Genomic DNA, 12,967 nt, shown 5'->3' on the forward strand with positions numbered 1-12,967 from the left:
ACTTGATTGTCTTGTAATGGTGATAGTTAAATCGCAATGTCGCAGAGGATAATTTTGCTCACTGGCGACCTTAATTTGTGCTTCGTTTTTAATTTGTATCGAATCTTTCATTGCATCGAAACTAGCGACTGCTTGAACTAACTGCTGGTGTGAAGTGGACACATTGTGTTGCCCTGCGTTTCCAAGCAACTAGGCTCTCTTCACGAGGCATTCATGTACTGTAATGAGGGCTTCTATAACTCCCCCTTTAGTATAACACAGTTTAGCCTTTACAAACCAGAGACAGAACTACTTACAGAGTACTAGAATCTTTTTTTTACTAAACTAAACTGCACACATACCCTACTACTCCATCCAGCGGCAAACCCTAGTATTTCAAACTAAACATTGTTTAAATGACATTCAAGCATATTAAAATAGACACAAGAATCTGTCAGAGAACACAAACACTGAAGATGATATCAAGGAACTTTTATTGATCTTGCTGCAACAGTGTCCACTGGCATTGGCATTTCATTAAAACTTAAATTGAACAGGGTCTCAAAGAAGAAAGAAAATACAGTTTCCAATTTCTGCCACATTCAATAAATCTAAGCTAAATGCATTTCTGAACGTTTCTGAGACCTGGGGAAGTTAACTTTGAATTTTTCAAAAATGAGTCAAAAAATAACTAAACCTCCATACTTCAGAGTTGAAACAAGCTGGGAGTTAACTGCAACCGATCAAAGGCAAACCTAAACCACGTTTATTTTAACCAATCCATTTCTATTACAAATATCACACTGCTGTATTGGCAAATCTTTCCATCTCTGTAAGAAAGTAAATAATAACAAACATGTTTCCAAAAATATAATGTTTTCTAGTAAAACATAGCAATAATTAATCTTATCCTCAACTTGAAAGTTGGAAAGAAATCAAACAGAAAGGAACTGATCCTGTATTTAAGGTATGAAAGGGAACAGCATTTGACACAGCTGCTCAGTTTAGTAAAGTAAGGCATGGATACAGAGACTAAGCACAAGAGATCACTGTAAGGGAGAACAAAAACTGTGCTTCAGAGAATGACTGGAGCACAGAAAGAGACAATTAAATTCAATAGAATAAGTCTTATCCTCTTTAAGTCACTGTTTGGATAATCTTTGCTTAATTCTCTTTCAATATTAATCAAACCTTCTCATCTTCCACAAGATTTGGCAACCCAAAAAACAAACTCAACAACATTTAAACGATCTGACGTGTGTACTAAACTAGACTAAGCAGCAGACCAGAAGAACATGCATAGAAGAGCATTGGAAAGATTCAATTCAAGTTTTCAAGATGTTTGATCTGAATGAAAATATGAATGTCTGGTCACTACAAAACGATCCATCTTTCAAAGAATCGTTCACATTGTGTTGCTGTGAGACAGACAATAGTAAAATGACCAAAACAACACTTCAGTGCTTACCTACCTATGATTTGATTATCAAGGTTCCTAAGGATTGTAGTAATCGGAAAGTGACAGTAGATGTCACAGCTGATATTAATGTTAAATATTCACTGTGCTATTTCTCCCATGAAAGGAGCCGTAAGGTGTGTACTTGTTAGGTACATAATGCAAGTGCTTCCTGAGACCAGCTCTCTTTTTGTCATCATTTTATAAAGCATCTTAAACCCTTGATCAATTCAACAGTACTTGGTATTGTTTACCTTTAAACAGAGCGTGTGAATTCAGAGCTGATGTTGACATTTCAAGTGTCTCGCCATGTAAAGGTAGGTACAAATCGGAACAGAAACATTCTCTCTGACCTAAAGTAAAAGTTTGGTCATTCAAAATTGCGATCAGATTTCATTACTTAACTTAAAATTAACCTGCTTAAAGGGCAAAAGGCTATGGACTGAAATGCTAATGTTGGGGTAGTTCTAAATAAAACTAGAAAATTTGTTTGGCAAACTTCAACTTAAACTTCAACTTAAGTAATTAAGGTCTGTGGTCTGTTTTTAGTCAGTTCTATAAAAAAATTTTTTCTAAGCTGAACAAATACCTGAAACAAATTTATAAAAAAAGAAAAAAAAAAAGAAACCTCTTTTAACTGTTATAAAAGACTTGGAATGAATACAGAATCCTTTCATTTTTTTAATCAAAACGGTGGTTATAATCCTGCTGTCCCTTTATAAAACTAGGGGGAATAAATCCAGTAATTGTTTTCGATGAAAAAAAAACAACAACAACAACAAAAACTTACATTTGGGAGGCCATGCACATAAAGTAACTACATTTCCTGACTTGAGTGCAAATCAGTTTACATGTAAACCAACTAGACTGCATTATGGGTATCAACTGGAACAGTGTATCTGACAATCAGCAATAAATCTCTTATGGCTGATTTGTTTATGAGTCTATTACAGTAAATTGGTAATATATCCGGGCACTTACAATAAAGAATTTTTCCCTTGCTCTGTGACTTAAGCAAGTACAGCTGATGGAAGCCCTGAAACCTAAACAAAAAGAGCTCAACAGGCTCACAGGTTAACTTTCAGGGCTCCAGCAGCCCCACTGGGCAAACTTTAGTCATTTTTCCCCATGATTATGCAGCACCCTGCAGCTAGAGAGAGCTAAAGGAGAGGGCTCACAACATTGGTTTCTACAAGCCAAGCCACTGGCACACATGTACCAGGTAATTAATCTTCAAGTTGGTTCCTCTTCTTTAGATGTCCATCTCAAACTGAGCATCTTCACCTGCAACACACAAAAAACCCATCATTTGCATCATGCATGAACATTAAAAGAGAATGGTGTGAGCTAACACTAATCTAACCCTCCAACCGCAGACCCATTAGTGTTTATGTACATAAATTGATCTCGCACAAAGCAGGGAGGTTCCAGTGGAAACAGTTCCAGTTCAGTCAGTTTTAAAGACCAACCTTGCCCTGGCTTGGCATCATGGTTTTTGATGTTGTTAGCCTCATTCCTCTTGATTTCATTCAGGACATTCTTGCTTGTCACTCCTGGGATAACCGGCAGGTGTGCTGGTGGGGTCTGGGCGATGGGCGAGTTACGTCGGTCTAACAGGAACTTGCGATCATAGATTATTCGAGTTCCTGCATTGTCATTAAAAAAAAAAAGTTAAGTTATATTTTATTACATAACTACCAGCCAGCATAAAATTTCACAATCCTGAAGCAATGTGACATATTCCCTTTTGCGTTACAAAGAAGAAAACATGTCATATGGGAACAAAAGGATGAGTATATGATGACAATTAAGTGAACTTTCCCTTTAATGATGATCATATGCTTTAGAAATTTGAAACAGAAACTAAGATCACATATTTTAATGTTTTTGAAATCACAATGATGATTAATGTGACTGATTTAATATCAGTGGTCACAACAAACAATTATCTATTTTTTAAAATCTTATTATGCCCCAATGAAAACCAAACACACAACATTACTACTGACTGACAGCAATCAAGATCACGAATGGTAGGGTGTATACCGCTGCACGTGCCGGTCTCTGTATACGTTTACTGTAAAGCGTTATTTTGTTCCGTCTTATTCTGTTCATCAGGCACTGCGGACCAATCATGTTGATCGGAGAGACGAACAGGTGGCGCTGTTTTTGTTTTGAACTACATGGCTGTGTCTCAAAAGCCAAGTAAGCTGCCTTCCTCGGCAACATGTTTTGGTCATCGAAGATTTAAACGTCTCGACAGTTTGAGCATCATCAAACTGTCTACATGCAAACTAACTAAACATTTCTAAGACCAGTAAAAGTACTGTCTACGCAGGCTAAACACTAGGTTTTGAGACACAGCCTTTTATGTGGTTACGGCTTCCTGGCCAACACAGGCCACCCTCTAACATTAGACGGTCTCGATGTAAACAACAGGCAAACGGCTGCAGATATAAGCCTGGAAGTACAGCACACGTCTCAGGCGGGTTATTACCTCCCGGGGTGGTGGAGAATAAAGTGCCTCCGGGAGTGGTGCAATAATCGTGAGGTAGCTGCGTTGAATCGTTGATCAGCACCGTCCTGGTCGGGATGGCCCTGCTCTCACTAAGCTGACGACTGGACGACATTGCACTTGCTTCGGGTGCTAATCAGAGTCGAGCAATAAGTTTTCCCGATGGAAGGCAAAAACTTCGGGCCCTTTTCCCTCGTTTCTTATCTCTTTGCCAAGGCTTTCTTAACGTTCAGCTCGTCCTCCCAGCCGTCAGCACCGTCCCCTCCCTCCGCCAGGCAGGAAGCGAAGAGCGCTGGGAGGATATGACGTCCAGGTCGCACAAACGCCCGCCCCATGAAACGTCATCATTTTCATTCAGATATTATTGGTGTATATATATATATGAATTGCTATATATATATATATATATAGGTAATGAGTGTGTAAGAATAAGATTATCGGTTAGCCTGGGAGAACACCTTTTTGACCAGCTACAGGTGAACTTGTTAGAAAATAAAGGTAAGACTTGACCAAGATGTACAACCAGCTTAAACCAGCCAAGCTCAGCAAAACGGTTTAGGGTTTTAGGTGCAGATATACAAAACAGATTGAACTTTGAACACATAAAAAGTAACCGCATTAAAAGTGTGATACATCACATTTCTTTTTACAGGATCTTCTAGTACTGTTTATTACTGCCGATTCACAAATCAAAAGAACACAGTAACGTTACTCGGGTCTTTTGCGCAGTTATTTCTCTGCGCATGCGCGATTTCCTCAAGCCAGTCACTGCTGTCCTTTTTACACAGCCTACCGGAATCAATCAACAGAGCGCACAATATGAGTTTCTCCATGGAAGAAAGAGGAATCCCTAACACTTTGAGTTATAGGCTTTATTTTAGTAAGTATGAATTCTGTTCTTCAGTGATTGGTGATGAGAAGTTTGTATGGTCAGGTCAGTCAATTGAATTAAGATGAAAGGGCCGCAAATCCCACGTGTCGCTTTTCCTCGCGTCATTTATGACCTAAACCTAATCAAATTAATACATGTAATGAATATCGAATTAATTTGATACTCGGTTCATAAAGTTTATTTTATTGTCTTGACTAATTGTTGATTTGTGATAAGTTATTTTTAGTCTGAAGGAAGTAACCTGTTATGCAGGTACAGTAATAACCTAAAGTCTCAAAAAAGGGTAATATGTTATCACTAACAAACAGTGCAACATTTGTTGGATAAAACCTAAGCTCATTAAAATGTGTAATTAAAGGACGGGTGACTACAAAGTTGCTCATTGCAGCATCGCATGCTTTCACGATGTCCATAGTATTTATTTTATGTTTTACTGTCTGCAAAATTGGGTGTTGTATTTATTGTAGTTGCACCTGTGCGTTAGAATTCTCACCTTTAGCTGCAGCATGACGTCACCTGCTCTCTTGAGACAAGTAACTTGATTGACAAGTTATAAGCACACAGGGCATGATCATTAACATTAATTTGTGCAGTTTAAAGCAATAATTCACTGAAATAGAAAAATATTGTGATTACTGATGCATTAAAGCTGACATTCTTCTTTGGAACACCTAGTCATAAGTTGTGCAGAATATCTCAGTTCATGAATAGTAGTGTGAAATTCTGTTATGTTTCGGTTTATTTTGAAAAAAAAAAAAATCAATGAATGCTTCAAAACATACAACTTAACAAAGTTAAAGTGCCTGAGCTTGACCAGAATACCATATTTCTGAGAGTCTGGTATACTCTTTTATAAAAATACTCCATTAAATGATCACACAGGCATGTTAATTTTTCTCTCACTTTAAAAAAAATAATAAAAACTATGTATCAATTTCAAGATAAACAACAGAGGACATGGTGGCATTTTTTATCTAGTTATTTTTGTTTGTGACTTTATATGGAAATCTGGTGCTCAGCCAGATAACATCATATACTGATCAAATAACATCAGTAACAGTTGCCTTTGAAATATATATTTGTACAGAAATATGCAATTCAAACTTTTTTTTTTTAAACAGAGAACTCCGATGGAAAGTACATTTCGCCATTCCATGACATACCTATGTATGCAGATCAAGCTCAGGTACAAAATGTTCATTTAATATGTTCTTAGTTTTTTCTTCTTGTAGTCACAGTGTAGATCCCCCTCCCTTATGGGACCCCTTTGGCAGTGAATGACCATTTCACAATCCAGCACAGTGTATATCAGCTCTTTATCGGGTGAAGGGACTTGGTCTGTAAGAGAAGTGATCTTTACCCTTTCAGTAGTGTCATCTTAAATCGTTCAATACTTTGGACTGTTCTGATATCTTACCTGTGTAAAACTTTGATTAATCATTCTCATTGCTTTACATTATTTTTTTAATAATATGAAGGTTAAATTATTATGGGAGTGTCACATTTAAGCTTTCTTAATTTTTTATTCATTTTTATTTTCTCTGTAGAACATTTTCTACATGGTTGTTGAAGTACCACGATGGACAAATGCAAAAATGGAGGTACAGTATGACCAGCAGTCCAAAACTACACCACTTGCAGTATAACAGAATAAAACGATGGTAACAGGCTATTTTGCAAAGTCATATATTTACACACCTAAAACATAAACGGTAACAGTACAGTTACAGAGACTAAGTTATGTTGAAAGTAATGTATTGATGTAGAAAACCTGCATCAACAACCAATTGGTGTCTGCATGAAAATTCTGTCATTCTGTAAGTCAATATTATGGTTTACTTTTCAGATTGCTACAAAAGACCCACTGAACCCCATTAAGCAAGATGTGAAGAAGGGCAATTTGCGCTATGTGGCCAATGTTTTCCCCCACAAAGGGTATATTTGGAATTATGGAGCAATCCCTCAAGTAAGCCTTCTAAATCAACACTGATCACACATTAAACACATAGAATAAACTGACTGGAGGTAGAAACCGCTTTAGTTTCTGTTTAAAAAAAAAAAAAGTTTAGCATTATACAAACTGAAATCAAAAACCTTTTTTATATATATGAATTGCAAGTTCCATTGTGTCTTTTACCCCCTAGATTTTACAACAACTTTCTTTAAATCATTTCTGACAGACTTGGGAAGACCCTGGGCACAAAGATAATGACACAGGGTGTTGTGGTGACAATGACCCGATCGATGTCTGTGAAATTGGAAGCAAGGTATAGATAATCAGTGTTTGTCTTTTGAAATATTCTATAAAGCAAGCTTTCATTTGTGTATTTCTAGTTGGTTTAGATAAACAAACCCCACAATGCTTGTTCTTCACAGGTGTGCAGTCGTGGAGATGTTATCAGAGTGAAAGTTCTGGGTGTTTTAGCAATGATTGATGAAGGTGAAACTGACTGGAAAGTCATTGCAATCAATGTTGATGACCCTGAAGCAAAGGACTTGAACAGTAAGTAACACGCATTGCTTTTCAGTTTACTTAGAATAGAGACATATATATGTGGTTGTGTGTAATTTTTTGATGTGAAATATAGACATTAGTGACGTGAGGCGACTGAAGCCTGGCTACCTTGAGGCCACAGTTGACTGGTTCAGGAAGTACAAGGTACCTGATGGGAAACCTGAAAACCAGTTTGCATTCAACGGAGAGTTCAAAGACAAGGTAAGTTGTTGTTCAAAAAATTGTTGTAAACAAGCTTTATATTTGTGATTGGTCATAAATATTCTACATTTATTCCAGGACTTTGCCATCGAGACGATCAAAGCCACCCATGGCTTCTGGAAGGCACTGATCTCACAACAAACCAATACTGGAGAACTAAACTGGTAAGGGAGTGTTTCTTCAGCGATCTGCATTTTTTTTGCTCATTTTGCATAGTATTTTATTTCAGCTCTGACTGTTTGCACTTTCATTTACAGTCACTAGATAACATGTAGAGTTGAAGGCAAGGTTTACTGCTGAAACACATCAACATAATATAAAACAATAAAGAGATTTATGTTTTTTTGCTATGCCCGCCTATTGCTTTAACATAAGTCATGTTGCTTTTTTCGCTTTTACTGTGCAGCAAGAACACGTGTGTCTCAGAGGGAGACAGTCCATTCTGCTGTTCGGTAGATGAAGCCAAAACAGTTGTTGATGAAGTAAGAACTTTGTTTTTGCTTTCAATTAATATAAGTTTATTCACTGCTTTATTAATCGTATATACAGTTGTCTAGGATTAATACTGGTGATTTATGTCACGTAAGACTTTACTAGTGTGGTACCTCAAACTAATTTTTCTTTTAACTTTCAGTCATGCCCATGTGGAGAGGCTAGTCCAGTTCCAAACTCAGGTTTGATTTTGTTTTTATCTTTTTTTTTTTCCCACAGTGAAACATCAGATCTTTTTAAAATCTGATATTTTATATATATATATATATATATATATATATATATATATATATATATATATATATATATATATATATATATATATATATATATATATATATATATATAAAATCGTTTTTTTTTTTTTTGCATTGCGTATACATTCAGTTTACACTTTTTCTTTTAAATGTGACATTTATTTTGTTGTCTTTTTCAGTTGGTAAATGGTTCTACTATGCAAAGAACTGAAGAACATAACACTGAACGGACCAGTCTGACCATGTTTCGAATATGTATGTCATTTATCTGTCTAGAATTATGGTATTTTATGAAAATGTGGGCACTTACCTTATCTGGGGGCTGAATCACAGTATCATTTAGAAGAGCTAACCTACGTCTTGCTAAGTTAAGTTGTATTTGTTAATGGTTAAATATTCTGTGTAACAGATACTAAAGGTAGCTTATAGTCTGGTCAAACTCAGGTACTGTAAGATTCTGAACAAATGCTTTAATAAAGCTTTTCTCATATGACACTGCTATCAGATACTTTTTTTATGAATACCTTATGTTCGGTATTAGATTGTCTTTACATAAATTAAATATTCTGTCAATTACTCCAACTCATGTTGTTTCAAAGCCACATGACTTTGTTCTGTTCAACAACAGATATTATGCTAGCAGCCTCACTTACTATCATAGCATGCCCCCCCCCCCCAAACAGTGAAAGTTAATGGTTACTAGAGATGCCTTTCTTAACATCTGTCATACAAGTGTGGAACAAATAATGCTGAAAATTGTTGTTTAACATGTTTTCCAACACTACCACTACCATTAAATTTTTTTTTTTTATGAACACTTCTATTTGGCAAAGGTGCATAAAGTTGATCAAAAGTGACAGGAAAGACATAAGTGAAGACTAGTAATGACTGCTGAAAATTAACCTTTTTATTGGAATAAATTACATTTTGAAATATATTTGTAAGTAAACTGTAAGATTTTATTTTATTTTTTACAATATTACCGATTTTTTTTCGATGAATGCAGCCTTGGTCAGAATAAAAGACATGTTTCAAAAACATTACAACATCTTACCGATCCCAAACTTATGAATGTAAGCGCTGTCAGACCTCAAAGCTGCAAGCCAGTCAAAATTTAGCAACCAGATGCCAACACAGTAACCTACAATCGATCTGAAACCACCCTATGCAGCTACGCAGTTCCTGTTAAACGTCAAATTCGGGGTGTTTTTTAGCAGCAGGACACAGACCACACTAACTGGTCTCCAACAGAGGCGGACAATTCCAGGTATTGATACGAATATTTCCCTATTACAACGCATTGTCTTCTGTCATTAACGATTGATGCAACATTACAAATGACGCGACTGATACAGATATTTAATAGAAACTGTTTTTAACACCAAAAGCTAGGTTTTAGGCATTTATCTATAACGTCACACTGAGCTTTTTTACCTTTACAATACTCTACTTTGCTCATTCAGTCTCAGCATATCTGGCTGTTGTTTTCAGTGTGTTTTAAAGCGCCTCCTCCATTGATGCGTTTCTGGAAAACTCGCTCTAAACATTTTGTCTGTGTATAGGCTACTACGATAGTTACATTTAAGGTACAGTTAGGGAACAATAATATTTGGTTACAGATGTATTCATTTTAATTTAGAATACAAAAAACACAGCACCGTTATTAATGTATAGAAATGAACTTGGCTTGAGTTGCCGTCGTGTGAGTGACAGCTATGTCTGTATGCTATAGGCGTCAAGTGACAAGGTCTTACAACTAGAAATAGTCTCTTGCTCATGTTGTGTGTGGGATCTTGGTTTATAGCTACGAGGGGATTTGTGCACTCATGGAGACAAAACGTTAAAACTTGGGTAATTTCGCAACGTAGCACCAGCTGTTTTTCACCTGCTTACAGTAGATTTAGGTAAAGAGCTTATTCTGGAGTTAGCAGAGCCCCTTGAAAAGTCTTGAACTGCATTGGAACAGTTCTCTCTTTCTGCTGCTATTTTATTTCTGGGAACAGGCTACAAAGATGTCTTTCATATTTGATTGGCTGTACAGAGGATTCAGCAGTGTGTTACAATTATTAGGTAAAGTATTGGCCAGATACCGAAATATTGATAAACACAAATCATAACGTAACTGCTTTTTGTGCTTTCATAATCTTATTTAATTTTAGGACTCTATAAAAAGTCTGGGAAATTAGTTTTTCTTGGTTTAGACAATGCCGGAAAAACAACATTATTGCACATGCTTAAAGATGATCGACTTGGGCAGCATGTTCCAACACTACACCCTAGTAAGTAAAGTGCAACATATTTTAATATTAGGTGTATACATTTGGAAAATAACATAATGGCTTATTCTTACAAATTGAATTCTATGTATGTTGGAACAACCATTGTACATAATGTACCGTATCTTATCCTATCTACTAGCATCTGAAGAACTGACTATTGCTGGGATGACTTTCACAACATTTGACTTGGGTGGTCATGCTCAAGGTAAATATAGCATTTATTAATTAATGGTTAATAAGTTTGGAATTTCAAATTCAGAATTTAAAATATCACTGCTAGTTTAAGATTCAATTTTTTTTATTACTAGGAACAAAGTTTAGAAACAAATTGTATAACAACCTTGTACACAATGCAGATCTATTTATCAATCACTTTTCTATTCTTAATTCTCAGCAAGAAGAGTTTGGAGGAATTATCTTCCAGCAATAAATGGGATAGTGTATCTTGTGGACTGTGCTGATCATGAACGCCTTCAAGAAGCCAAAACTGAGTTGGATGTAAGTCTACTTTTTTAATACAATCAATGGTTCTGTTTATGACAAGATATCAATGAATGTTTAACTATGAACACATCCAAACTCTCAGAAAAAAAAATAATACAAAGTCATCACTTAGGGCAGTACCCTAAGGTACAAAAGCTAAAAAGTACATCTTTGAATCTTATTTACATTTACATTACTTGTACATTTGTTTGAGAGTGCAGATGAATATCTGCACTGACTTCAGTGCACCAGTTTAAATTTCTTCCCAGTTCCACCAATCAAAACACAGCCGTGTATTTGAGTAATAATGAGGGCATGTTGCTCTTTAATCATAGGCCCTTTTAACTGATGAAACCATCTCCAATGTGCCAATCCTTATTTTGGGGAATAAAATCGACCGTCCAGAAGCAATTAGTGAAGATGTGCTGAGAGGAATGTTTGGTCTTTATGGACACACCACAGGAAAGGTAGATCATTGAGGGAATATATTTTAGACATTTTGTTTTGTGCAGTATATGTACTATGTAATACAATGAATAATGTTTTCCGGAGCAAAACGTGTCCTTTTATCTCTCTTAGGGGAATGTATCACTGAAAGAACTCAACCTGAGGCCAATGGAAGTCTTTATGTGCAGTGTGTTGAAGAGACAAGGATATGGAGAAGGTTTTAGATGGCTTTCAGAGTATATTGATTAACTTATTTAAGGTTTATTAATTCAAACCCCATGTATTTTTATTTATTAATTGATTATTTGTCTTTTAATGAAACTAGTAACCAAGGGTGTTTGCTTTAACAGTTGACTGAGTCGAGTTATTTTAAGAGATGGCATCCAGTTACAAAACACTTTTTTTTTTTCAATCCAGTGTCACTTTTATAGCATGTGAAAGGTAAACATACCATTGAACATTTGAATCAATGACTTTTAATCAGGGGAATATCACTTGTGCTGTGAAATTCTGATGTGAAATCATCAGATGATACAGAATCAGTTTTTTGTTTTCATGTTACCTCAGTGCCTTAATGTTGGTGGTTTTTCCTAGTTCTGTATTTCCCAGTTCAAAAGAAAAACTTTTGAAGTGATTTGGTGTGGATTGCCAGTGTATATACTCTTGCGTATCAACAGTACTGAGATTTAAAATGAAATATTTATTTATAATATTTAAAAGTACAAGTGTTTGATTTGTATGATGTATTTTGATACTTTTAATTCTGTGCTTATGTAACACTCGGGGCCATTATGTGACTACATTAGACAGTTTCAACACCTGGCTGTGCAATGAGTACTTTTTGACTGTCACCTGTGACTTATTTGAGTACATTGGCTTTTAAATTAAATTCATAGAATAGGCCTGTGCAATAGAAAAATTTGTCATATTACAAGGTCATTTACCCTTATAGCATATGTGAAAGGATTGGGATTTTCAATGCTGCTTATCTTTTCAAATGGCTATGGCAATTATTTACATGGCACTTGTAGCATTTATGTACTGAAGTAAGCAACAACAATAATAAAAAATAAAAAAAAGAATATTTTGGATTTTCCGTAGCCTATATACTTTGATATCAAAAAAATCATAAAGACATGTATATGACTTGTAGAAAGCTATTGGAATAAACATTTTAAACAAGAAAACAATTGTGACATCATGGTGAAGTCAAAAACGGTTATTTGGCAATATTGAATCCTTACCTTTGTGACGTGACCTTTAGAATGAACAAGTACGTTGCACAAGAACACAGATGTGTAAACAGCATCGGATTTGTGAACGAAACTTTCTTTGGAGTTGGATCTTTTCAATGAATCCTTTGAACCGGTTAACAAAACCGGTTCATGTCCAGTCGAGTTGTTTACCAATGGAACAGAACGACTCGTGCACGAATGGTTTGAAGTGAGAAA

At 35.7% G+C, this 12,967-nt stretch overlaps 3 protein-coding genes across 4 annotated transcripts; 2 read left to right on the forward strand and 1 right to left on the reverse strand.

The window, feature by feature from the left end:
* Positions 1-644: 644 nt before the first annotated feature.
* On the reverse strand, positions 645-4,241 carry eif4ebp2 (eukaryotic translation initiation factor 4E binding protein 2). The gene is made up of 3 exons (XM_059517372.1): positions 3,933-4,241; positions 2,905-3,081; positions 645-2,719 (listed from the first exon to the last, which is right to left on the reverse strand). The coding sequence occupies exons 1-3, from the start codon at positions 4,063-4,065 to the stop codon at positions 2,688-2,690; spliced, it is 342 nt and encodes a 113-aa protein (XP_059373355.1). The 5' UTR covers positions 4,066-4,241; the 3' UTR covers positions 645-2,687.
* A 446-nt stretch (positions 4,242-4,687) lies between these two features.
* On the forward strand, positions 4,688-8,800 carry LOC132111131 (inorganic pyrophosphatase-like). Its single transcript, XM_059518298.1, has 11 exons — positions 4,688-4,830; positions 5,964-6,028; positions 6,390-6,443; positions 6,689-6,808; positions 7,023-7,109; positions 7,219-7,345; positions 7,431-7,558; positions 7,637-7,722; positions 7,965-8,040; positions 8,193-8,232; positions 8,487-8,800. The coding sequence occupies exons 1-11, from the start codon at positions 4,770-4,772 to the stop codon at positions 8,516-8,518; spliced, it is 876 nt and encodes a 291-aa protein (XP_059374281.1). The 5' UTR covers positions 4,688-4,769; the 3' UTR covers positions 8,519-8,800.
* Positions 8,801-9,435: 635 nt separating this feature from the next.
* Positions 9,436-11,828, forward strand: sar1ab (secretion associated, Ras related GTPase 1Ab). 2 transcript variants are annotated; one of them, XM_059517374.1, is made up of 7 exons: positions 9,436-9,574; positions 10,311-10,377; positions 10,467-10,586; positions 10,726-10,791; positions 10,981-11,084; positions 11,405-11,536; positions 11,649-11,827. In XM_059517374.1, the coding sequence occupies exons 2-7, from the start codon at positions 10,320-10,322 to the stop codon at positions 11,763-11,765; spliced, it is 597 nt and encodes a 198-aa protein (XP_059373357.1). In that variant the 5' UTR covers positions 9,436-9,574; positions 10,311-10,319; the 3' UTR covers positions 11,766-11,827. The 2 variants fall into 2 exon arrangements, with proteins under 2 accessions (XP_059373357.1, XP_059373359.1); XM_059517376.1 differs by lacking the exon at positions 9,436-9,574 and adding an exon at positions 9,978-10,211 and having other exon boundaries at positions 11,649-11,828.
* Positions 11,829-12,967: the final 1,139 nt, after the last annotated feature.

The sequence above is a fragment of the Carassius carassius genome, chromosome 30 (assembly GCF_963082965.1).
Source record: "Carassius carassius chromosome 30, fCarCar2.1, whole genome shotgun sequence".
NCBI classification, from domain to species: domain Eukaryota; kingdom Metazoa; phylum Chordata; class Actinopteri; order Cypriniformes; family Cyprinidae; genus Carassius; species Carassius carassius.

What these genes read in the sequence shown, in the direction of transcription:
- eif4ebp2 (XM_059517372.1), bottom strand. Translation starts at nt 4,065, where the DNA reads ATGTCGTCCAGTCGTCAGCTTAGTGAGAGCAGGGCCATCCCGACCAGG. An exon ending in ATTCTCCACCACCCCGGGAG is followed by an intron (nt 3,082 to 3,932) that starts GTAATAACCCGC and finishes ATGACAATGCAG; the next exon opens with GAACTCGAATAATCTATGAT. An exon ending in TGATGCCAAGCCAGGGCAAG is followed by an intron (nt 2,720 to 2,904) that starts GTTGGTCTTTAA and finishes TGTGTGTTGCAG; the next exon opens with GTGAAGATGCTCAGTTTGAG.
- LOC132111131 (XM_059518298.1), top strand. Translation starts at nt 4,770, where the DNA reads ATGAGTTTCTCCATGGAAGAAAGAGGAATCCCTAACACTTTGAGTTAT. An exon ending in ACGGAGAGTTCAAAGACAAG is followed by an intron (nt 7,559 to 7,636) that starts GTAAGTTGTTGT and finishes CATTTATTCCAG; the next exon opens with GACTTTGCCATCGAGACGAT. An exon ending in TAGTCCAGTTCCAAACTCAG is followed by an intron (nt 8,233 to 8,486) that starts GTTTGATTTTGT and finishes TGTCTTTTTCAG; the next exon opens with TTGGTAAATGGTTCTACTAT.
- sar1ab (XM_059517374.1), top strand. Translation starts at nt 10,320, where the DNA reads ATGTCTTTCATATTTGATTGGCTGTACAGAGGATTCAGCAGTGTGTTA. An exon ending in CAGTGTGTTACAATTATTAG is followed by an intron (nt 10,378 to 10,466) that starts GTAAAGTATTGG and finishes ATTTAATTTTAG; the next exon opens with GACTCTATAAAAAGTCTGGG. An exon ending in TGTTCCAACACTACACCCTA is followed by an intron (nt 10,587 to 10,725) that starts GTAAGTAAAGTG and finishes CCTATCTACTAG; the next exon opens with CATCTGAAGAACTGACTATT.